Source organism: Cannabis sativa, chromosome 8, assembly GCF_029168945.1.
Source record: "Cannabis sativa cultivar Pink pepper isolate KNU-18-1 chromosome 8, ASM2916894v1, whole genome shotgun sequence".
NCBI lineage: Eukaryota > Viridiplantae > Streptophyta > Magnoliopsida > Rosales > Cannabaceae > Cannabis > Cannabis sativa.
In genome coordinates this window covers 35,585,379-35,612,040 of record NC_083608.1, presented here as the reverse complement: position 1 = coordinate 35,612,040, position 26,662 = coordinate 35,585,379, and the positions used below count along the sequence as shown (strand labels likewise).

Below are 26,662 nucleotides of genomic sequence, written 5' to 3'. Positions count from 1 at the left end.
AGACATTTCTCTAGTTTTGATTCTATTACTAAAATCTACGATCAATGATAAGGTGATGATGACATTATATATGCATGCATGAATAATGCATATGGGTAATTATATTATGTATGATGTGGTAAAAGCTTCTAGCAGACATACTTGATTGTATATTCGCATTATAATCGAGAACTGTAGTAGAGATGAATGATTATTTCTCTTACTCACTTCATATATACGTAAGAGTTCGATCATTCTCTTCAAAGTTATACAATTCTGTAATTGGGAACTAAAATTAAATCATTTCAGGCATATTTAACTTTCATTCTCTTGCAAAAGAATCCGATCAGTTTGGAAATGGATAATGAGTTTTAATTAGCATGTAGCAGCCTGTTAACAGTCCGTGACAAACTGACAAGGATAATAGAGATGTATATATATAAAACAAATTAATAGTCATATATATAATCTATGAGAAATCCCCATGCATGTGATGAATATATGATGAGGATTTCATACTTACCATATATATCATTTCTTCCATATATAGAAAAGGTTGTATAATGTGACAAAGCTCGTTTCAGATTTTTCCTATTATTGCTACATTTCAAAAATACATTGACTTGTATCAATCAATTTCGAATCCTGATCTTTAAGTTCATTCCCGCGATGTCGGCCACAATGTTTCTTTCAAAAACTACTACTATAATAATATATGTATCGTTAATTAATATATTCAGTATTTTAAAGTGCTGAATACTATAATTTACAATAATTAGGTATTATTTTAAATTATTTATTAAATTAAAATAAGAAGAATATGATATTAAAATACAATACTACTAGTGTAATATTTTTATGGTATTTATGTTAGAATTTAGAATTAAGGCGTGATTAAAATTAATTGGGCGCTATAGGAGAAATAGTTTATTTATCTTATGTATATATTTTATTTCCACACATTAGCAATTTAGAACTAACTCTATACACCCTCCTTATGTTTGGTCTTAAAAATTGTGAGTATAACAAACGACCTTTAGAAAACCACAAGACAGAACGTGACATTTGAAAGAATTCCACATGGCCAAATATCAAAATCATATGGGTATACACGTTGGGAAATTTAATTATGGATTTTGAAACACTGAGAAACAGACATACATTGGCCGAAACGTCCCAAATGAAGGCTAAAGAGGAGATAGCGGAAGTTTTTTAGGCTTTTTAGACTAGCGGCACTTTGGGCTCACAACGGATCACAAGCGGTTTTAATACCATGTTAAAATTTAGGATTAAGGTCTGATTAAGATAAATAGAGTTTCATCTCAAAACTAATTGGTTATAAATTATAATAACTTATTTATCTTATATATATGATATTTTATTTATTTTCACGTGTTAATGTAGGACTAACTCTAATAATTTAGCAGCTTAAAGTACCCCTATCATTTAACATTTCTTATACACAGAATGCATGTCCTTCCATCAACATTATTGTCATTTTATCCATTGCTTTTTTCGTTCACTTTGTTTTATATTTATAACTTTTGTAATACAGCTCTCTATAGATACTCTTTACTGTCACACACACCAGTAACATTTAGATGTGTAAGGAGTATAGGGCCTAGCAGATAGTGAAGTGTTTTTGTTTTCTTATTATTGTTATTATCGTATAAACAAAATTGTAAAATGAGATGCCTTGCCAAGATTTGTCTATTATGTATATTCATTTAAATATATATTATTAGTGTTGTTACATTATTTGAAATGATTTTACTACGGGCATGCTATAAAATATTTTGGTGTTGTTTGGTAACACTTTTGTTTTTTAATTTTTTAATCGCAAAATGAAAGTAAATTTTTTGTTTTAAAAAAATTTATTTTTGAAAAACTAAAATGCGTTCTGTAACCACTTTTGTTTTTCAATTTTAAAAATAGAATACAAAAGTGTGTTCTGTAAAGTTCATTTTTATTTTTATTTTTTGATTTTATTTAAGTTAGGTCTAGGTCCGGGGTCAAATTCGGGTTCAAGTCAGAAATCGGGTTCAGCACCAGGGCCGTGGGGAGGGGATTTGGGTCCGGGTCTGGTCGTAATCTAAAAGATTGATTAAGAAAAAAAAAAAACTGTTTAAAAAAATATTGAAAGGGATTTTTTTTTTTTTGTTTTTAAAATTTTGATTTCTAATTATAGAATTGAAAAGTAAAAACAGTTTTATGGAACATGTTTTTGAAAATATTTTTACTTTTCTACTTTTAAAAATAGAAAACTGATTAAAAAAGTGTTACCAAACGCCACTTTTGTTAGTTATATGTATGCTAAAGCAAAACAAACTCAATATTATACATATGCACAATAACATTATGAAATGTTTACTTAAATTGTACTTATAGATACTGAAATGTAAATTTTATTTTAAAAGAAATCTATTGCCATATACTATTTTCCTATTGTAAATTGATATAAACATCTCAATATATAATTAATTTGAAATCATTAAATACACCACCTTTCAACACATTTAAGATAAATATTTTTACAAAATAATATTTAAAAATTACTTCATATACTATTTTTTACATTATTTTTAAATTTACAGTTTGAGTTACTCCGGTGATTTAAATGTAAGTTGATATGTGAATTTTGGTTGCGATTTATGTTGCTTCATTGGTTGTTATGTGTATTCTATGTAGATTTCTATAAAAATACAAAAAAAAAAAAAAAAAAAAAAAAACACCTACTTTAAAATGTAAAAATAAAAAAAAAATAAAAAACCCAACAATATATTATTGTGCATAATATAAATAAAAGTTTAAATATAAATGAAGAAAATTGTGATTTCATAATATGTTTCGGTAAGTGTCAAGTACACCTTTTAAAAAGGTTGTTTTGATATTTAGTATCTAAGAGTTTTTTAGCCTTTTTTTTGTTTTCTAGTATGCTATAATTATTTAAAATCACTTATAAATTTTTATAATTCTAAATTTACAATGCAAAAATATGATTTAAGTAATTATTACAAGTGTAACTATTTTCTCTAATATGTATAGTAAATAATTGTTTAAATCTTATTTTTTGTAGTTTAAATTATTTACGATTTTTTGAAATTTTATACGTAGTTTTAAGTACAACTACAACACACACACAATTATATATAAATTATAAAAAAAATCTTTAAATATTGAGACAAATAGAGAGTATACTAAAATATTCTTTTTAGGAGATCCATTGTAACTATAATAAGGTGATGTTTGCTTTGATGTAATGCAACATAATAGAAATGGTAATTGTAATATGAATAAAAATATAATGGAATAAAAATTGTAATGAAAATAGTATTATAATGTTTGGTTTAATTCTATAATGGACATTATAATCAAATAAAGTAAGTGGTATAGTGACAAAAATATCCTTAGTTTTATTATTTTTAATATTTAAAATGTAAATAAAGGTAAAAAAAAAAAAGAAGGACAAAAGAAGTATTTTCTAACAATGTATATTTACATTAGTTTTATAATGTAATAATATATAATGTATAATAGCCATTGCAAAATTTTAAAATTTAAAACAAACAACATAATAAATAGTAATCAAAATACAAAGTTAAAACAAAAAAAAGCTTCGTTCTCTCTGTTTTCTCTCTTCCATGACAAAGAAAAGAAGAATAGTGCGAAAGCCAGTATCTCGAATGAAGGAACTTGATTCAAGCTTAGCTTTGCAAGAGAGGAAGACAGATAATGAAGCTGAAGATGCAGCTAATGGTCTAGATCTGATTATAGATATGTTGAATATTGCAGATAATACGAACTAGGCTATCGAACAATTTGGTTCCAAAAACCAGGTTATGGAATAGGGGCATTTGAATTGGGCTAAGGAAGTGGAAGATAAAGCAGAATCAGATAACGATCAGGTTCAATTCCAAGAATCAGCGAGGAATCATTGGAAATCTTTCAAGGAGGAGAAGATGTACTTTCGTGTTCCTAAATTAACGTATACAAAACCTATACTCAAGAATGGAATCAAGATTGCACAACTCGACCTTAAGGAAGTGAAAGAACAAGCTGCAACTTGTAATACAACAGTGATTTATTTGTATGGTTCTTGGAGCCAATCCTCCTATGGCTATTTTTGAGGGATTTATCAAACGGATTTGGGGACATCTTGGGATAGTACAGATAGTAAAGATGACTATGGGACTGATTATAGTCAAATTCAGTGATGAAGCATCTAGAGATTAGGTCTTGGAATTAGGAGTGATCCAATTTGATAGGAAACATGTGATTATAAGGCCACAGTCCACTGATTTAAATGTTGTTAAGCTTGTTCGATCAGTGCCCTTTTAGATTCGACTTCAAGACCTTGGCCTCCAATATTGAGAAAATAATTGTCCGAGTGCTTTACTTAGTACAGTTGGGAAACTAATCATAGTGGACCAGCATACTAAGGATCGCACAAGGGTTCAATTCGTTAGGGTTTTAGTGGAAATGGACATTACAAATACTCCTCCTAGATCAATACAGTATATTAATGAACATGGTCAGCTGGTTGAACAAAGTATTGATTATGAATGGCTCCTGATTAAGTGTGAAAGCTGTATGGGTTATGGACACATAATGATGGACTGTCGAAAAGGAGAGGCTAAGAAGAAATTCCAGGAAACTGTAGTTGTTAACTTAGTGAAGGAATCAAGAAATAATGAGATAGAGATAAAGGTGGCTAACAAGGTAGATGGTAATAAATATTCAGGTCATTTCAGGAAGGCAAATCAAAAGAATAGTTCTGATGAGGTTAACCATGACAAAAAATGGGTTACACCTCAGAAAACTATCCCCCAAAAATAGGTTAAAGCTGCAGATGAGACTTTTGAAGTTGTGCAAACTACTGCTAATAGTTTCAGGGCTTTAAATGAAGAAGAACAAGGTTTGACAACAAAAATGGTGTCCAAAGAAGCAGCGGATTTAGGTATAATATGGATAATTGTAATGTTACGTGTTGGAATATTAGGGGTGTGAATAATAGAGATAAACAATATATTGTTTTGGATTTTTGTAGTATCAATAAAGTTGGTGTATGAGCCTTAGTTGAAACAAAATTAAAAGAGAATAAATTCAAAGAGATGATGGAGAATAAGTTTGTTAATTGGGATTATTTCTTAAGCTCTACCGTTGAAGGTCGTATTCTAATTATTTGGAGAAAAACTTTTGTCAAAGTGATTGTCATTGCTAAAACTCCTCGGCTTGTCCATTGCTATGTCAAAATGTCAGGGAATGATAAAGCTTGTTGTATTACTTTTGTCTATGGATTTAATACCAGACATGAGAGAAAACTCTATGGATTGATCTACTAAGTCTTAAGCATCTTGTGAAACCGTAGCTTATTCTTGGAGATTTTAATGCAGTTTTTTAACTTGAAAATAGATCAGGAGGGAACCCTATATGTCTCAATGATTTGGCCGATCCCAATGCCTGGTTTTCTCAGGCTCATGTTGAAGCTTTAAAGAGTACTGGTTCAGTTTTTACTTGGACTAACAACCAAGATGTGACTAGTAGAATTTATTCGAAAATTGATCATGCATTTTCCAATGAAGATTGGCAAGACACTTTTGATAATTCTACTACTCATTTTGGTTAGGAGACAATCTCGGATCACTGCTCTTGCATTGTTTCTACTAAAGCTGAAGTGAAAATTGGGATTAAACCATTTTGATACTACAACTTTTGGGCAGATCACCCTAATTTTAAAAACCTAGTTTTAACAAACTAGGAGAAACTGATTGTTTCCTATGGATTGAAAGGAATATACCTTAAGTTAATGAGATTGAAGCATTGTCTTAAGAAACGCAATCATGAGACAATAGGAGATATAGGAAAGAACTTTCAGCAAGCTAGAGATCGATTCTTGGAAGCTAGAATGAAGGCTCAAGATCATCCTAGGGACACTTATTTTCAGGATCAAGAGAGGTCAGCTGCTACAAATTTAGGGTGTTGACAAGCTATTTATCGATAGATAAACTTTTAATTTTGAGTCTAAGTCCCCCGAAAAGTGATTTAGCGTATCACTAATCAATTTTGCATATGTTGTGACTTAGGGGTCTGTAAACCGTCAAGCAGCAGTTCCACTCAGGTTGACTGGCACACCTAAATTTAGAATCGAGGTAAGATTAGTATAATAGTATCATATGTGATTACATGTTTAGTGTGTATTATGAATACCTATTAGTTAACATATCAGTAATAGTGGTATCAGTCTACATAGAGTTACACTAGATACTGATTGATATATGTTTGGCATAAGTACTGATTGACGCTATCACATCGATACGGCTAGAGTACCGAGTTAGGCTAATATTATTGTCAATAGTACTGTCGTATGAATGTTCTAGACTCAAGACGTGTGGGATGCAAGATAGGGTTATAATTAGGTGTACGGGCGTCTAGTTATAATCTGGTTTATGTTATGTTATGATTATGCTTTTCTTATTGAGTCTGTCGACTCACAGTTATTCTTCATTTGTTTAGGTAAGGGCAACGCTAAAGCTGAGCAGTAGTGAGTGCGAGCAGATGAATATTGTACATATCCAGGCAGTTAGAGTTGGAGTGTTTAATCTTCGAGGCAGCAGGCTTTATTTTGGCAGTCGCTAGGCAAAATTTTTTTGTAATTATATATTTTGTAAAACTCTTGTAACTTTTAGAATCGGGATCCCGAATTATGTAATGTTTATTTACTATAAGTTTAAAGTTTAATTATGAAAAGTTTTAATTGAACATAATTTTCATAAAATTCGTTGATTAGCAACGAATTGAACAGTCAGTATTTAAATCACAATAATATGCCTAATCTAGTAGAGTGTGATATTTAATATCATTTCCTTCCAAAAATACTCTTACAGTTCACAAAAGTCTCTCTCTCTCTCTCTCTCTCTCTCTCTCTCTCTCTCTCTCTCTCTCTCTCTCTCTCTCTCTCTCTCTCTCTCTCTCTCTCTCTCTCTCTCTCTCTCTCTCTCTCTCTCTCTCTCTCTCTCTCTCTCTCTCTCTCTCTCTCTCTCTCTCTCTCTATATATATATATATATATATATATAACTAAGTCTCATTGTCTCCACCCTAAAACCGAAAAATCCATGAGCTCAACCACCACAAAATCACCACCCATCGTCAGACTTCTCATCCCATTACTTGTTTTCTGAGTTTTTTTCTTGTTTTCACGATGTCGCTAAATATCAATAAATGTCGCTAAATTGCTAAATTTCGCTACATCACACTCAAGTTTTCGTGATGATTAGCAATTTTTAGCGATGTGATTTGCAATTTTTAGTCTCATATTGCAAATACATTTCTAAACATCGCTAAATATGCAAAACATTACTAAATACGCAAAACATTGCTAAACATCGGTAAACTTTAACTCTAGCCTCAGATTTTGTCTATCATTGCAAATACATCGCTAAATATCACAAAATATTGTGGAAAACGAGAGAGATCATGGGAGAAGACGATGGCAGGGGCTTATGACTGGGGTTGTGGATCTAGGTTCGACAGCAAAGGTTATGGGTTGGGGTTTAATGCTAAAAACAAATAGGGTTCGTTTGGCTAAATTTTTTAAAAATAGAGTTTTAAAATACTAGAAAACATAAAACATAAAAATGTAGTTTTCAATTTTTAAAAACATTTTTTGTCTAACATATTATATTTTACATTTTAGCTCACATACCCGAACCCTAGAATCGGACCATAGAACTCAAACGCCAAACCCCAAACCCTGAACCCAAACTCGGACCTAGACCTAGCCCCAAACCTAGAACACGGACCCTGACCCAAACCCAAACCCAGATCCTAGAACATGGACCTAGACCTGGACCTCTAACTCAGACCTAGACTCAGATCCGAACCCTAACCCAGACCCCGACCCCGACCTCAGACACAGACCCCAAACTTGGATCGGACCCTGACCCGAGCCCCAAAACTGGACCCGGACCACAGCTTAGGACCTAGCTCGAGTCTGGGATTAAGCTTGGGGTTTAGGGTCTGGGGTCCAGTGTTTAGGTACGATTTGGGGTCCAGGTCTAGGTCTGGATCCGATCGGGGTCACGTTCGGGGTCCGAGTTTGGGTCTAGGGTCAGTTCAGGTCTGGGTCCGGGTCCGAGCATGGGTCTGGGTCTGGATCCGAGGTCAGGTCTGAGTTCGAGTTCAAATCTTGGGTCGGTGTTGGGTCTAGGACTAGGTCCCAAATCTGAGGTTAGGGTCTAGGTTTGGGGTTTGAGGTCTGGGTCTGGGTTCGTGTTTTGGGGTCTGGGTTCAAGTTTGAGTTTGGGTCTGAGTTTAGGATCTGGGTCCGGGTCTAGGTCCAGGGTCTGAATCTAGATCCATGTCTAGGTTCAGGTTTAGGTTCGAGTCTGGGTTTGGGTTTAGGCTGGGGTTTGGGGTTGATGGGTTCATGTCATTGTATGGTGTAGAATATTGATTTTTTTTACTAAAAAAAATCTAAAAAAATATTTCAGCAAGATGTACTATGAAGATTAACTTGATTAAAACATATGACACGGTTGATTGTTGTTTTATAAAGGAGCTCCTAAAGCATCTTTACTTTCCTCCGAGATTCATTGGCTAGACTCTACTTTGTTTAAAGGGGAGAAGCTATAATCTCCTTATGAATGGGAAAAATTAGGGTAATTTTAAAGGGGCTAAAGGTCTTCATCAAGGTGACCCTATTTCCTCCTGTTTTATTTATTCTGATTATGGAGTACCTTACAAGATTATTGGCCCGTGAAGCTAGTAAAAAATGGTTTGGCTTCCATCCTTTGTGCAAACAGTTGAAGCTAACTAGTCTTTGTTTTGTTGATGATTTAGTCATGTTTAACACCAAATCAGTGCAAATCATTCAGGAAGCTTCAAGTCTTTTTGTGATTCAACTGGCCTTGCTGCAAATAAATCAAAATCCAACATCTACTTTAGAGGCGTTAAAGATGGCATTAAGTCTCAGATTCTTGAAATGATGCAAATGGAAGAGGGATCCTTTCCATTAAAATACTTGGGGGTTCATCTTCGTCCAACTCAATGGAAAGCGTCTGACTGTGGGGTTATTATAGATAAGCTGAACAAGAACTTGAATTGTTGGGCTAGCCAAAACCTTTCCTTTACGGGTAGAGCGCAACTTATTCATTCAATTTTGCTTGGAAGTAGGAACTTTTGGATGAGCATTTTCATTCTTCCGTACAAGGTAACTGCAACTATTGATAAAAGTTGTCGTGATTTTCTTTGGGGATTGAATGGAAATAGAAGCAAACTTCATCTCCCTTCTTGGGAAAAGGTTTGTCTTCCGAAAAAGCTAGGTGGTATTAGTTTTTGTGAAGGTAGGAAGTGGAATATGGCCTTAATGGCAAAGTTTCTTTAGGCTATTTCCAACAAACAAGATTGCCTTTGGGTGAGATGGATTAATTCCATCTATCTCAAGGGTGAAAACATTTGGAACCTGCCTATAAAGTAAAAAATGGGGTGGTAATTCAAGAAGCTTTTGAGACTAAGACAAGTTGTCAGTGAAGTCTCCTTGAAGCAAGCTAAAAAAGGAAATAAACTTAAAGTTAAACAGTTTTAAAATTCTCTTGTTATGGCCAATACAGTTACTTATGCTGAGACAATTTTGAATAAACTCATTTTGCCGAAGCATAGATTTATCTACTAGCAAGTGATTAATTCTCAACTTCTAACAAAAGATAACTTGAGCCAGTTTATGACATTATCATCCACACTTTTCCCTATTTGTGAATAAAGAAAATGAAGATCACAGCCATCTATTTTTGAATTGCTTTTTCTCGAAGATGGTCTTTAAAGAAATTAGCAAGTGACTGGGTTTTGTTGACTGGCTGAAGATAGTTTAAGAGCTACATCAGTGGTGTTCTTCAGCTATGAATGATCTTAAGAGTCAAATTTGTAATGTTGTTTTCTCTGTAGCTTTATATTGTATTTGGAAAAATCAAAACACTTGTTTGTCTAAGTGTAGCATGGCTATTTGTATTAGCTGGGAGATAAAGAAATTGATTGAAAGTAGAGTGTTGGGTTTGAGAATCCATAAGCTTAGCAAAATGAATGTGTACTTGATTCAGTCATAGAGAGTTGGTAGGCATTTTTTGGTTGTAGTTCCTTTGTTTGGGGTTGCTTTTGCTCCTTATGGGGTGGCTGCTGCCACTGCCTGTGTTTGTTCCTTATTTGGTTTTTGAATAAAGTTATTCTCTTGCTAAAAAAAATTAAAAAATAGTTTTAAAAAACTTGAGCCAAACACCATTAAATTTTTAACATAATAAAAAATTATTTTTTGTTCTCATTTTTGAAAATATATAATTCTAAAAACTAAAATTGAAAACACAGCAAAACAACCTCTTAATGTTCTAAAACACAAATTCATTGTGTGGTTAGCGGCTTGGCTGCGTCTAAAGACCAAGGATAGGTTGACTGTCATGGTTGCCTTGTGGACCTAATGTGTTTAATTTGTGGGAAAGGTGTAGAATTGCATCACCACCTTTTTTTGTGTGAGTTCAGCAAGCAATTCACAAAGTAGATGTTGCAGTGGGTAGGTTTGAACATTATTCAGGTTGATTTTAACTCCATTTGAACCATATAAGAATATCAGAAAAAAGGCTTTATTATTTTGTAATGAATGAAAAATTAATTGTGTTATTACAAAAAATGTTGACTTTATATAGGGGGAGAGATATCCAACCCTAGAATACACATCAAACAAAACTAAGAATATCCCAATCTCTATAACCACACATAAAAAATAATCATTTAATACTCAATATGCCCCCTTTAGATGAAGTGTGCAAATTTGTGGCATTCATCTTGCCAAATAAATTCTTGAAATAGGATGGAAAAAGTGGATTGGTAAGGAGATTGGCAGGATTGTGTTTGGTGTTGACGTGAAGGAGCTTCAGCTGACCACTTTCTACTTGTTCACGGACAATGTGGTAATTAATGTCGACATGTTTGGTCCGTTCGTGGAAGACTGGGTTCTCAGAAATATGAATGGCAAATTTGTTATCATAATACATAAAGGGTGGATGTGAATGATTAACCCCAAAGTCCTTAAGTATAGCAAGTAGTATAGCAATTTTCAAGTTGTGTTGGCCATGGCTTGGTATTTCACTTCGGTAGAACATCAAGATACAGTGTTTTGTTTCTTAGACTTCCAAGAAACTAAGGAGTCACCCAAGAATATACATTAACATGTAACAGAACGTAGGGTACCGAGGATGTACCCCAGTCAGCATCAGAAAAAACTTTAAGTTGTACCTCATTGAAAGACAGGTTACTTTCAGCATAGGCCTTGAGTTGGATAAAAGAAATAGAGTGGAAGAACAGTCCTTGACCCAGAGAGCCCTTCAAATATTGAAGAATTCATTGGGCAGCATGAAGATGAGGTTGCTACGGAGCCGAAAGGAATTGGCTTAACCTGTTAACAGCATACGAAATATCAAGTTTTGTTATAGTTCAATAAATAAGTTTTCCAATCAAACTTCTATAGCTTGTAGGTTTAGAAAGTAACTCCTTTGTATCCTTGTTTAGTTGATTGTTGGGTTCCATTGGGGTGGAGACTGGTTTGGCACCAATATAGCCTGTATCAGTTAAAAGTTGCAAAGTAAAGGGTCTTTGAGAGACCGAAATACCATTAGTAGACCTGCCAACTTCTAGGCCAAGGAGGAACCTCAAGGGACCAAGATCTTTGAGTTTGAACTTAGAATCAAGCTGTCTTTTAAACAGTTCAGCATCATCAAATTCATTGCTAGAAATTAAAATATCATCAACACAAACCAAAACAACAAGAAAAATGTTATTAGAAGATCATATAAACAAAGAGTGATCCGAAGAGGATTGTTTGAACCCATCATTAATCAAGCTACAACTTAGTTTAGCATACCATTGTTGAGATGGTTGTTTAAGGCCATAGATACTTTTATGTAGTTTACAAACGGCATTCGGAGGGAGTTCTCCTTGATGTTTGTAGCCGGGGGGTATAGCATGTAAACTTCCTTAGTGAGATCACCATGGAGGAAAGCATTGTTAATGTCCATTTGATATAATTGCCAGTTATTAATGGCAGCAAGAGCGAGAAGGACTTTTATAGTATTAAACTTTGCTACCAGAGAAAAAGTTTCTAAGTATTCTATCCCAAGCTATTGGGAGTACCCTTTTGCTACTAAGCGAGTTTTATATCTTTCAATTTCACCTTTCGCATTATATTTTATTTTATATACCTATTTGTAATCAATAAAATGATGGCTAGCAGGAAGAGATACAACAGTCTAAGTTTTATTGGCTGTAAGTGTAATAGTTTTAGTATCTATTGCTTTTCTCCAGACGGGGAATTACAAGCTTGGGAATAACTTGTTGGTTCAGAATCCAAATAAGCACTTAAAATGGAAGCACAAAAATTAGGAGAAAATTTGTCATAAGAGATGAAATTTGAGATGGGGTATGTAGTGAAAAACTCACAAAGATAGTCTTGGATATGAGTTGGACGAACAACCATTCTTCTAAAAATTTTTGTGACATTGGGACCGCTCATAAGGGCTGGAACAACCGCTAGTGGCGGTGGTACTACTGCATTTGTAGTGGTTGGAATGGTCATTTTTTACTGTAGCAATGGTGCATTTGTGGTTGCGGTAACAGCCACACGTTCGGGCAGCAGAAAGGGGCTAACAGTGGCTGGAATAGACACTGTTGTGGGCATTGGAAAGGTGCTCGTGGGAACTGAAACCGCTATTTGGGAAGGCACCTAAGATTTGCCACAAATGGAGACATTAGTGTGAGAAAAAAAAAAGCATCAATAATGTCGGCAGAACATGTATTTTTAAGAGGGAAAATATGTTCATAGAAAATGACATCTCTTGAGTGAAATATTTGGTGACTTTCAAGATCAAGTAAAGTATAAGCTTTAATACCAGTCAGGTATCCAATGAACACACACGCACAAGATCTTGGAGAAAATTTATGCCTTGAGTTGTCCAAGATGGAAGCATAAGCAAGGCAACTAAAGATACAAAGGTGATCATAAGAGGGTAACCTGTTGTACAACAACTCAAAAGAAGATTTAAAGTGAAGTAAAAGAGATGGTGTGCGGTTCATTAAATATACATAAGCATTAATATAATAACTCCAATATCCAAGCGATAAGAGAGATTGAAAAGCAAGAGAACGAGCAATGTTCAATATGTGTTGATGTTTTCTTTCGATAATAGAGTTCTGTTGAGGTTCATTAAATATACATAAGCACTAATATAATAACTCCAATATCCAAGCGATAAGAGAGATTGAAAAGCAAGAGAACGAGCAATGTTCAATATGTGTTGATGCTTTCTTTCGATAATAGAGTTCTGTTGAGGTCTTTCAACACATGAATGATAAGGAAGAATACATTTAATTGCGAAAAAAGAAGTCAAGTTCTGTTCTTTCGCATTATCGCATCTTATCCCTTTAATGGAGGTAGAAAACTGATTTAGCACATAAGCATGAAATTGAGATATAATAGTTTTTACATCAGATTTGCATTTAAACATGTAAACCCAAGTAAATCTAGTATGATCGTCAATAATGGTAAGAAAATAACGATAACCTTCTATGCTTGTGGTGTGAAAAGGTCCCCAAATATCTAAATGAATTAAGTCAAAAGTAGTTGAAGTCATGTTATTAGCCGAATTAAATAACAATTTCTTTTGTTTAGCTAAATGACATACATGACATGGTAACAAAGGTGAATCAGAATCATGAAATTGAAGAATTTTATTCAAAGATTTGGTAATTCGCAAAGAAGGGTGTCCAAGGCGTAAATGCCATTTTTGAACATCATTACAAGGCTTACTAGAAAGAACATTAGTACAAGTTTTATTAGAATGAACAGAATTACATGGCGAAATCTTTTCTTGTTGGAGAAAAAAAAGTTGTCCAACGCGATTAGCAATCCCAATCTGTAAATTCTGAGTTGTGTCTTGAATAAAACAATTGGAATGTAAGAATAAAATAAAATATTTCGGATTCTGGATAATAGATGTAACTAACATGATACTAAATTGAAATGCAAGTACAAAAAACACATTAGTTAAACAAAAATTGGCATTAATATGAACAATACCAGATTTGTGAACTGGAATTTTTATACCAGTAGGTAACATAATATGAGAAGCAGTGGGAATAGCATCAAAAGAAGTAAAATATATTTTGTCAAAGCAAACATGGTGGGTAGCCCCACTATCAAATATTCAAAGATTATTTGAGAAAGATACAGAGTTACTAGTGAAGTGAGATGCCAATGAAATATTGACATTAGTTGTAGATTAACCCTGAGTTTGTTGGATCTGCTGAGTAAGCTGAGAAATCATTTAGTGAAGTGAGTTTATCCGAGATAGAAGGGGAAGCGGAAGCTTGGCTAGCAGCAAGGCCTTTGACAAGAGGAGTATGATTCAAAGTGGAACGCTGTGAAGATTTAGATTTTTGTTTATCGAAGTAACCTGGAGGAAAGCTATGGAGGATATAGCATTTCTCCTTCAAGTGCCCTAGTTTTTGGCAGTTGGTACAAAATGAACATCCTCTTATTGTGAGGAAGATTCGAAGGCTGGGATGGAGTGGCAATAATGAGGTTTGGGAGGATGTGAAGTTTCCTTTATCGCTCATGTTGTATGATGGTAGAAAAAACCTTCGAAAGAGACAAGAAAGGCTCAGTAATCAACGCTTCATCGCGAAAAGCCTAGTAAGATTTATTGAGCCTAATGAGAAATCGAAGAATCTTTTCCTGGTTTTGAAACTTGGCATTGTCAGTGGATGCTTGACAAGTGCAAGGAAGACGAGGTCAGAGCTCATTGATCTCGTCCCATATGGCCCAAAGCTTTGTGAAATAAGCAGTGATAGACTCGTCTCCTTGTCGTAAATCGGTAAGTGATTCTTGGAGCTCAAAAAGGTGAGGACCGTTCCCTTGACTGAAGTGATTAGTGAGCTTAGTCCACATCTCATGAGTTGTGTCAAGAAACATTATACTGCTCTTAATATCCAAAGAAACACAGTGAATAATCCAAGACAATACCATTTGGTTGCAACGAATCTAAGAATGAAATAGATGACTAGTAGGAGCAGGTTGTGGTAGAGTTCCATCGATAAATCCAGTCTTATTCTTAGCCCCAAGAGCAAGATGAAAGTCCCGATGCCACTGCTGAAAGTTATGTTCCAAAAGAGGCAGAGTCACGAGAATCAAGCCGAGATGATCGCTGAAGCCAACAAAATAGGGATTATCTTTATTGGTTGAACGGTCATGAGAAGAGAGTTGTGTGGAAATAGGGTCAACAATGTGAGATCCAAGATTGGTGAGATGAACATCACTTATAGTAACAGACGGTCTGAGCGAAACGGATCTTGGAGGAGCTAACGGAGCAGTCATCGGAGCAGAGCGAGGGAGATCAGAGGGTACATCAACTCGTTTGATCGCAACGTCAATGAAGGGGGTGACATTTTCTTGAAAGTTGGAAGCACCATGGGACCGGTGGTGAGATCTAGAGCAACAGCTCCGGCAATGGACTCAACAGCTCCGTCAGGAAACAATGAAGAGGGAGCCAGCATAATCATAGAAGAAGGTCTGGTCGGAGGGAGAGGAGCATTGTCTGTTCTGGCCATTGAATTAGGCAAGGAAGAAGATGAACCGTGAAAAACGAATCTGAGCGTCTAAAGTGGATCTAGTCTCCTAAGAGAGAGAATCTGATACCATATTAGGAAAAGGCTTTATTATTCTGTAATAAATGAAAAACTAATTGTGTTATTACAATAAATGTTGACTTTATAGGGGGAGAGATATTCAACCCTAGAACACACGTCAAACTAAACTAAGAATATTCTAATCTCTATATCCAAACATTAAAAATGATCATTTAATACTTAATATAGAAGGTAAAGCGAGCTCTTTGAGAAAAGAGGTTTATATGTTGGTTTCTAATGCTTGTGTTTATCATATTTGGAGGAAAAAATAGAGCTTTGTGGTTTTAAGAGATGAAAACCCTATTTATAAATATTCATGGTACAAAGAAAGTTATTGTAAATAGGTTCTATAATTTGACTCGTATAAAGATAGGAGCAAAGAATATAGATTGGTGGGAAAATTTGTGTTAGAGAAAGTGAGGGTGATATATTCTTTAAGGGTGTAATTTTTTTTTGTAATGCAATTTACTGACTTATTTATATATGAAAAAAAATAATATTCAAATAATTAATTACAAACATCTTTGATTGATTTGATTGATTTTACAAGTGTGTAGAATTAACTTGAATTCTATTTTTTATAATTTAAATTATTTTAAATTTCTTAAAAATGTTTAGAATGTATTGACTATAAAATACAATATTATATGAGAAAATAAATAAATTATAACTCTTTAATTGTTAAAAATATAAAAAAGAATACATGGAGACACATACTTTTAAGTTGCAATGTAAAACACTTTATTTGATTATTAAAGTTTTTTTTCTTTAACTATTAAAACAGTTATTTAGCTATTTTCTGCCTTTATTTGTAGATGAAAGAGCATCCTTCAAAACCTGACATAATGACAACAAATCATTTTGAGAAATACAATAATTATTATTTCACACAAAAGAGATGAGAGATATTATAATACAAGGAATTAAGTAATTCGAAATAGAAAAGTGTTATCGTTAATCTCTTATTTCAATCTCTGCATTTGAAAGTATATACCAAATTTTTTTTCATTGCGACATTTATTATAGTTACAATATCAAGTCTGTAGATTAAAAAAAAATAGTCTACTGAATGTAAAAAAGTTAAAAAAAAATACATATAAATATATATACTACCATGTAATTTTGGGCCAAAAGATTAACTAATAGATTGAAATAGAAATTGTAATTATCGCAACTCTTTTAAATAATATGGTGTTGAAAACATAAGTTGCTTTTAAATTGTACCTCTAAAAATACGCATTTATTTTCTAAGTTGCCAGTATTACTTTCTCTCTAATATAATTGTATTCTGAGATATAAATTAATGTAAATTTTTAAACTAAATTAAAAAATATATATATGTATATGTATTTATACACTATATTATAATTATAAAAGAGCTGATAAATTTTAAAAGGAAAATAATAAATAACTTATAATCAAAATAAAATTAAAGAGCAAGTTAAATATATTTATGTTATATTAATGTTTATATGACAGAAATTGTTGTTTCTTTTTAAAATATTTGTCTATGTAATATAAAGAATTTTTTAGAATATTGTACTTAAAATTTAAATTTATTGAACATATTTTAAAAAAATATTTTTCTTTATTATTTCTTATCCAATCCACATATCTAAAAAATATATACTTTTGTTATTGTTTTCATTTTTAAACAATAAAATAATAATAAAAAAATATTTATATTTCTTAAAGAATTATTGTTGTAATGTATTACTTTTTACAGTTACCAAAAAAATAATTTTATATTATTATTTTTAAAAAGAAAAATAAAAAAGTTCATGATATTTCTAAAAAAAACGAAAAGCATTATAAAATTAAAAATATTATGGTTAAATTAAAATTATAATCAATAATAAAGTTTGAACATTATTATGTTTTTTTTAATATAAATATCACTTAAATTAAATATTTTTTAATAAATAATGATATTGTTTATTAAATAATATTAAAAAAACTAATTATACAATTAAAAATATACATAACCAAATTAAAAACTAAAAATATAATGAATCACATAATACTAAACTAATATATATCTATTTATATAAAATGTGGCTATGTAACGAAATTCTTGGTTTGATGGAGTTTTTTAGTTTTCTACGTTAATGTTAACAGAATATCTCAATTACTTAACATAATGTTTTTTATTAATTTTATAATATTATTATATATATATATTTAAAAAGAAAAATTATGTAAATATTTTATATAAAAAAATTAACTTAATTACATATATTTAAAAATAAAAATTACATAATATCTATACATAAAATATATATAAACAAATGATTAATGATATATATGCTTCTAATAATTTGTACACTAAAATTATAACCATATTCTCCTAACTACAAATTAAAAATATTGTATCTATCACTCTTATTATTTTTTTTAAAAAAATATATGTTTCGACATAATATATAAAATATATTTTGAAAGTAATTATTTTTCTAATCAAACTCAATTTTTTTTTCAAAATATTTTCTAATATAAGCGTTATATATATATAGAAATCAATATAAAATATGTATAAAATAGTATAACAATGAAATTTATTCTTTTATTGTATATATAAAATACGTATGTATATATATATATATATATTTATATATATAATCACATCTAAAGAGCACACACCAATGTAGCCTATAAAAATTCATAGATCACCTATTTCAAAAATTAAAAAATAAAAATGCATTACTTAATTATAAAATTATACATGTATTGCACTTAACATCACTTAATTAAACTTAATTAAAAAAAACTAATTATACGTGCATTACGCGTAATATCAATCTATTATATTTATATATATAACAATGGAGAATTATAATAATAATAATAATAATAATAATAATAATAATAATAATAATAATAATAATAATAAAACTTAACAGAATTATGAGTTAGCATCTTTTATTCAACCCCACCCGTCCCCACAAAATCCATAACAAAGAAAATAGAGCAATACACATGCAGAAGTTGTTATCTGCAATCCTCTTCATATTTTTTATTTTTTATTTTTTTTAAACATTATCAACTAATATTATGTACAATAAATTGTTATATATATATATATATAACACTTCTCAATAAAAATAATATTGTTAATAGATACTTAAAAATATAATTATAAATTTTAATTTTTAAAATATTAAACTATTAGATTTTGAACCACTACACTAATAATATTAAAAAAAAAAAGTTTAAATTTTTATATTTAATTTAACTACTTAATTAAAAAAAATTAAAAATTACACTATACCAAAAATATATTTATATAAAAAATATTTAACTCAATTTTTTTTTTATTTCTCCCTCCATAGGCACCTTGCACAAGTTCGTTTTATTAATTAAATGTATAATTATTATGTATCAATTAAATTAATTAATTGCTCAAATAAAAAGAAAAAAAGTTGCAAATTTTAATTAATTGCACATCAAAAGAGAGATTTTTTTTATGTAAAATTAGGATAAGATTAAGATATATAATAAAATAATAAAACAACTACTTACCAAAAAGAGGCTCTTTTATTCTACTTTTTATTCATTTATTTATTTACCATGAATGAGTTTAAGTTTGTGAGGATGTTACTTAATTAAATAATAAGACATAGAAAAGAAAAAATATATATATATATATATAACTACTATAAGAAAAAATATATATATATTTATTTGTTTACCATGAATGAGTTAATTTGTGAGGATATTACACTTAAATAATAGGACATGGACAAGACAAAAAAAAAATATAGCTATTTTAAAATAAGTAGACACATAATAGAAAAAATACAGATGAAAAATTGTAATTTTTTTATTATTACATGGCCTATTTTGTAAAAAAAAATATAGGAAAATATTTTACTAAAATAGAAATTAAGAACATTAAAATAATAAAAAAAAAATGAAAATGTTGCCTATCAGTTATATCTTTCTAATTAAAAAAAAAAAAATTAAGTGACACATAATAGAAGAAAAAATACAAATGATTTTTTTATTATTATAAATGGCCTAATTTGTTAAAATTATAGGAAAATATTTTACTAAAAATGAGAAAATGAAAAACTATCTATCAATTATAACATGACATACTTTTCAAAAAATATATATATATATTTATATATATGGGTGTGTTTTTAATGGGTATTACCCATAAATAGATAATATTAGAAAAAATGATTTTTTATGCTTAATTTTTCTATTTAATTAAAAAAATATCTCATTCTTACGGGCTAAGGTTGTTCCATTGACTGAAAGAAAATAATAAAAAAAATCGACAAAAAAATGATTAAAAAATATTGAGTTTGACTTAAATATTTTTCATATAAACTTATTTTTTATATAGTGTAGAAAGATATATTTTTTATATTTTCTTTAATTAAGTAGCTAATTTAAGTATATAAATTCAAATTTTTCTTTTATTATTCGCCATCGAATCGAGATCTAATGACTTAATTTTTTTAAAATTAATATTTATAGTTAAATTTATTTAATACCCATTAAAATTTTTTCCATATATATATAACATGACCTATTTTATCAAAAATATGGGAAAATATTTTACAAAAAAATATAAAAATTAATAACATTAAAAGGAAACAGAAAAAAAAAGGAAAAATTATCTATTATTTATTAATTATAATTTTCTAATTTAAAAAAAAAAATCAACACAACAAACCAAAATCTGTCAATATCCATTCTTCTTTTGAATAGAGATAGAGATAAAAGCAATAAAAATACAAAATTAGCTGGTATTTTTTATTTATTTTTTTGAAAGCAAAATTAGCTGGTATTTTGAAATAATTGATTTATGACATTCCTATTACAACCCACAACAACGACCGCAACAAATACTGTCTTTCTCCTACCCCTCAATTATAAAATAAAATGAAAACGACCTCAATTTGGTCTTAAGTTTGGTATTTACTCTTTTGTAATTTGATACTTGGATTTTTTATTTTTAACGATATGAAAAGATATATGCAATTATATTATTAAATTATACAAATAATAATATGACATATTATATAATATTAGATATTATATGGAGTAGTTTTTAGTAAGAGCCAACTATATGTTAAAGGCATATTAGACCTAGGTCACGACCGCTCAAGTTAGTGAGAGATCTAGGGAGAAAATTAAAATGAAGCTTTTGTTATAAATAATTTTGTTATTACATCGATATAATATTTACTTAACTATGAATGTTTATAATGAAATAAATTTATAAGAGATTATTTCATAAATATACAAAAATAACAAAAAAAAATTAAAAAAATATAATTATACAAAATTTTAAATATTTTTACGATTTTTATAATTTTATTTACAAAAAATAAGGTCTTTCGAAGTATTTATATGTTATACTCTTATTAATTTGTTGTTATTTGTATGTTATTTTTTGTTGTTGTTTGGATGTTATTTTCATATAGTTTTCTAGTAATTTTGGTATTATTTTTATAAAATAACGTAAAAATATATTAAAAAAAAAAATTCAAACGTAAAAATGTAACAAATTTACAAAAAATAATGATTTATGTAATTATCCCAATTTATAATGCATTGCTATACTCTAGCACTAATTTTATAATATAATTTTTCAATTGTATATTAACAATTGTGTCAAATATATATTCTATATAAAATGTGATTATGTAACATCAACCTAATATATATATATAAATACTAAGCTATTATTTTTAAGAGAGAAATGGATTCGCAACAAGGCCTTTTTATATAATTAATTTTTATACATTCAATTTGATGTTTAATTAATTAAGAATATTTTTATTAAAATGTTAAATTTGTTATGAATTATCATATTTTAATACTAATTTTGTAGAAAATAATGCTTTATTAATGTGTTAAAAATTATATGAAATGTAGAAAAATACTATGCTCTTTCTTAAAAAAAAATGGGAAAAAAACAAATATTTAAATTAAATAATTCCACAAATTAAAACATATATTAATTTATTGTTAAAGAAAAACTTGATAATAATATAATATTTTATTTTATTTTATTTAAAATCAATATAATATAATATGATATTATAACACACACATATACATGTTAAAAAAAAGGATTATTAAAAAAAAAAACAACAAAAAAAATTACAAAAATACGGTTTCACAGAATTTTAAATATTTTTACAATTTTTTTGATTTTATTTACAGAAAATACGGTCTTTTTATGTTGTAATCTTGTTAATTTGTTGTTGATTTTTTGTTATCTGTATGTTATTTTTGTTGTTATTTTCATGTTACTTTTATGTAGTTTTCTTGTTGATTTTATGTTGTTTTGGTGTTATTTTTTAGAAAGCCGTAAAAATGTAAAAATGTAATTATTTTACAAAAAATGGTGCCTTATGTAATTATTCAAAAAAAAAAAAAAAAAAAACCAACAAATAACTTTGACTCCAAGGCCCTAGTTCTTTTTTTTTTTTTTTCTTTTTGAGATTCTTACAAAATTATTGAATTTTAGGCAAAAGTTTACAATTTTACTATCACACAATTTTTTTTTTTTACAAAAATACTGTCTTTTTATAAAACAACCGTAAAATTACAAAACAGAACAATTAAAACAACATTAGAACAACTAAATAATAACCGTTGAACAACCGTAAAAACTTAACACAATACACAATATAAAATTTATACAGTATTTTTTAAAAAAATTCTACACAATAAAAAAATAAAAAAATTAAAAATTTCAGTATGCAGTATAAAAATATTTTTTTTTCGACATAGGCCCTACCCAACCCAGGACCAAAAAAAAAAATATTACTTTAACACACAATTTTAACTTTTGAAATGTTCAAAAACAAATATTCCTAAAACAAAAACTCAATAATTTTTTTTTTCAAAGACCCAAATTGGATTGGTACTTTACTCTAAAAACAATTAACATTAATAGTATTACACTTCACAAAGTACTAGTGCTAACACCCTTTAACATTTCTCTAAATCTTAACATTAACACTAGCGTCAACCATTTTATTTATTATATATAGTAGAGTTTTTATCTAAAAATACTCTATTTAAGAATAACCTCTCATTTATTATAAAAAAAAAATTAAGTCCTACTTCGGGTCAGTTATAAATAAGAATAACCTCTAAATTGTAATTAGTTATACATTTTATAAGTTCTGTATTAAGAAAGTATACATCTATATAAGAATAATTACATTTCAATAAAATATATACACATATTTTATAAATTTATTTATGTAGAATTAATAATTTTATTTCAAATTGTAATAGACGTATAAATATTATATTTACTCAAAAATAATTATATTATAGTGTAGTATTAAGGTTTATTGTTATTATTGTTTCATTGATATTTTTTAGTGTTTTGATTTTTTTTTTCTAGTATAACTCTATTTAGTTATAATCTCTCAATTATAATATAATTTACTTATTCTCATGTATATTCTTGAATAGAGATTCTATTGTAATTGAATTTATCTCCTGTTTCATTTTTATTTTTTATTAACTCTAGATTTTTTTCTTTTTCCCAAACAATCAAAATTACATAGCGATGCTTTATAAATAAAAAATATACAGAGATATTTTACTCTATCTCTTAAGAAAATTACTTCTGTAATGAGACGTTTTTTGCACTAAGATATAGTTTTCTTCATTAATTTTGTAAGTGATTTTTAAGTTTTTAGAAAATATACGTTTTTTTTTTTAATTACAATTTACAATTATTCATTAGAGTTCAGCCTGAGGTCTTTTAAAACTAAGGAGGAAAACATTTAGGTGGCGTTTGGTTGGAGGTAATAAAATGGAATGGAATGGAAAGGAAATAATTTTCATTCCATTCCTTTGTTTGGTTGCATTTTAAAGTATTAGAATAGCATTCTAATGGAATGCTCTTTCCACCATTTTGGTGGAATGGCTATTCCATTTTAAAAAGGAAGGAATGACCATTCCAATGTAACAAGAAAAAAAATTTAATTATTTTTTTATCAATTTTTTTTATCCATTTTAAATTTTATTCCATTCCATTCCTATTCTCATTCCCATTCCTATTCCTATATTTTCAATCCTCCCAACCAAACGCCTCCTAGTCTCTAATCTATTACAACTTTATATATAAATGTTATTATTTAGAATTCAAATACCTATATTTTTAAACCCCTATTTTTGTAAGGATTTTGTTCTTCTACCTAGATTAATACGTGCAGCAAAATAAACCATACTAATTAGTTTATGACATATATAAACCATACTAATTAATTAAAAATATATTGATGATTCTGGTAAGTACATTTTTTTTTAAAAAAAACACCAATATAGAACAAAATAATCATTAAAAAGTTATTGACTAGACTAAGTATTGAGAAAGCATACTATTATCAATATAATTTAAAATTGAGTCTCATATTTTAATTCAATAATAATTATAAGGAGTTGTTTACTTCTAAGACATGACCACATAATAATATTGGTTGCTACTAAGCAAATATCTCAAGATTCTCAACATATAATGCTCAAAGAAAATATCTAAAATATTATACTGATTTTGTAAAGAGAAAAAAGAATATAAAGTTTTTATATCTAAATAAATATTATATTAATATAAAAAGAGAAGATAATGTTGAATGTTGTTAGAAAATTAATTAAGTTGAAAGATAACTAATTATTAAAATTATTTAAAAAAAAAAAAAGAGGCATTGCGAAGATAAGTTATATATTAATTAATTATAAATTTATATAGTAAAGAGAATAGCTATAACTAAAAGTAATAACTTTATTTAATTTTATTTATCTAATAATATTTATTACAATTATTTAGTACATTCTACAAGTTTTCAAAGATACTCAACTATTAACTTTCAAAAAAAAAAACTTTCTTCAAAAAAAAAAAAACAATTATTTTACGTATAATAAACAGCACACGTGTTTAATTATTTTTTTTTACATAATAAATTACTTGAACATTAATTTTATTTTTTAACAAGAAAAAAGGAATTTTATTAATCAAAATTTCACATCCTATATAATTAAAATGTTTTGAACCTTAATTTTAACATTCTATATAATTAAAATTTTCTTTTAGAAAAAGCTTGCCTAATATTTTTCATAACTACAATCAGATCCATTATATTTTTCTGACACTTGTAAAAATTATTGATTACACTTTCTGCAAAATAAAAATAAAATAAAATAATTGCCTGATCCAAATTCCTCAAAATAAAAATAACCAAATAAATATATACCAAAATTATTACATTTTTTTTATTTGTTTGGAGTAAAAACTTATTTTAGATTGGATATTTTAAAAACTAATAATATAAATTAACAATAAGATATTATTTTAAAAAATATTCAAGATAATGTTGGAGTTTTTTAATTTTTATACTTTAAAATATATTTTTTTTTATAGAATTCTACATAATTTAAATCTCAACCAAAATCTATATAACAATCCACACAGAGCTAGAAACTACCCAAGCAATCTAAACTAGCAATCTAAACTGTAAATTTAAAAATAAAAAATAAAACAAAATACATAAGTAATTTCCCAATATTTATACAAACTAATTTTAGATATTTTTCCCAAAATAAAAGTGAGGTGAGTTATAGATGAGAATTTTATAATATTTATTTTGACTTGGTAATAGTTATAGTATTGATATGTATCCAAATAGCACCCATCATAAGCCTAATCACCAACGTGTCAGAAAGTGTGGTAAAGTTACACTCGTCCACAAATACTATATCATCAACAAAATTTTCTCAACCATCTTCAATAACTCTAAAAAAATGTTCTGGTAAAGCTCATACCAACACATTTTCTTCACTGTAGTTTTATCATTTTCCTGTGCCATTTGCAATGTTTTTCTTATTTTTTTATTATTATTTTGTTTTTTTTTTTTTTTTGGACTAAAAGCATTTCACAAAACGAGAATATATAATTAGGAATAATGCCAAGGTAAAAAAAAAAAAAAAAAAGGCTTACTTGGGTCGTCCGTGACGATCATTGCGGTCCCTCCAAAATCACAGGTGCCACCAGCAAGCTTGGCCTTCTGGAAGTAACTGTTGAAAGCGTAGGAAGCGTGGGCCAGTAAAGTATTGGGTAGGTAGCAAGGCCCATTGGGCTGAATTGACTTGCAATCTGCTCCTGTCCCGCACGCATAGTCCAACGCCGGTTGCATGATCGAGTCAGGAACTGTGGGCTTCCCAACGCACCACACTGCAGATTGTGGCTTCTTGTGGTCAGGGGGTGTTCCGTTATTGGGTCCTGAAGAAGACGGTGGTGGTGGTGGGACTGGCCCAACTGGATAAGTCATAGGGGGAGTGTTGAGTTGTGGTGGGCTTGGGCTTGGGCCTGATTTTGGTGGGCTTGGCCCATAAGGGGGTGGTACTGGAACCGAAAGTGGAGCTGGTGGGGTAGGAGGGAGTGGAAGGTTTATGGGTGGGGTTGGACCTGGTGGAGGAGGAGTTGGGATTGATGAGGGTGTTTGGGGTGAAAGTGGTGGAAATGCTAAGAAAGGAGGAGAGTTTTGGGGTGAGGGGGAACTGTAGGGTGGTAAAGAGAAGGGAGAACTTGCTTCAAATGTTTCAAATTCAAAGCTTGAGTAATCCAATGGCTCACCAATATTAAGGTGATTTTGTATTCCTACATAAGTCTTGCCTTCTTTCGCTTTCTCTGCATATTTTCTTCCTTCTGCATATACACATATGAGTAACTGAGTTGTGTTTAGTTCAAGAAGTTAAAACAGACTAATACTTACCACATTGAATGAAGAATGTTGTTGCTGAAACTGCGACCAAATAAGCAATTAAAATGCTCATTTTTGAGTGCTGTGATCTTCTTTTTGACTCCATTTATGAAAGATGAGTTAATCTAATAAATGCCCCCAATGAGCAAAATTTTCCAGTTGAGGATTTGCTGCACTACTCATTCTTTTATATGCACTTGGGAATTTATTTATGGATGGA

At 29.3% G+C, this 26,662-nt stretch overlaps 1 protein-coding gene across 1 annotated transcript; it reads right to left on the bottom strand.

Annotated features, from left to right (window-relative positions):
* Window positions 1-16,348: 16,348 nt before the first annotated feature.
* LOC115700463 (leucine-rich repeat extensin-like protein 3) lies at window positions 16,349-26,662 on the bottom strand. Its single transcript, XM_030628004.2, has 3 exons — window positions 26,455-26,662; window positions 25,680-26,387; window positions 16,349-16,537 (listed from the first exon to the last, which is right to left on the bottom strand). Exons 1-3 carry the CDS (start codon window positions 26,546-26,548, stop codon window positions 16,506-16,508), a joined length of 834 nt encoding a protein of 277 aa, XP_030483864.2. The 5' UTR covers window positions 26,549-26,662; the 3' UTR covers window positions 16,349-16,505.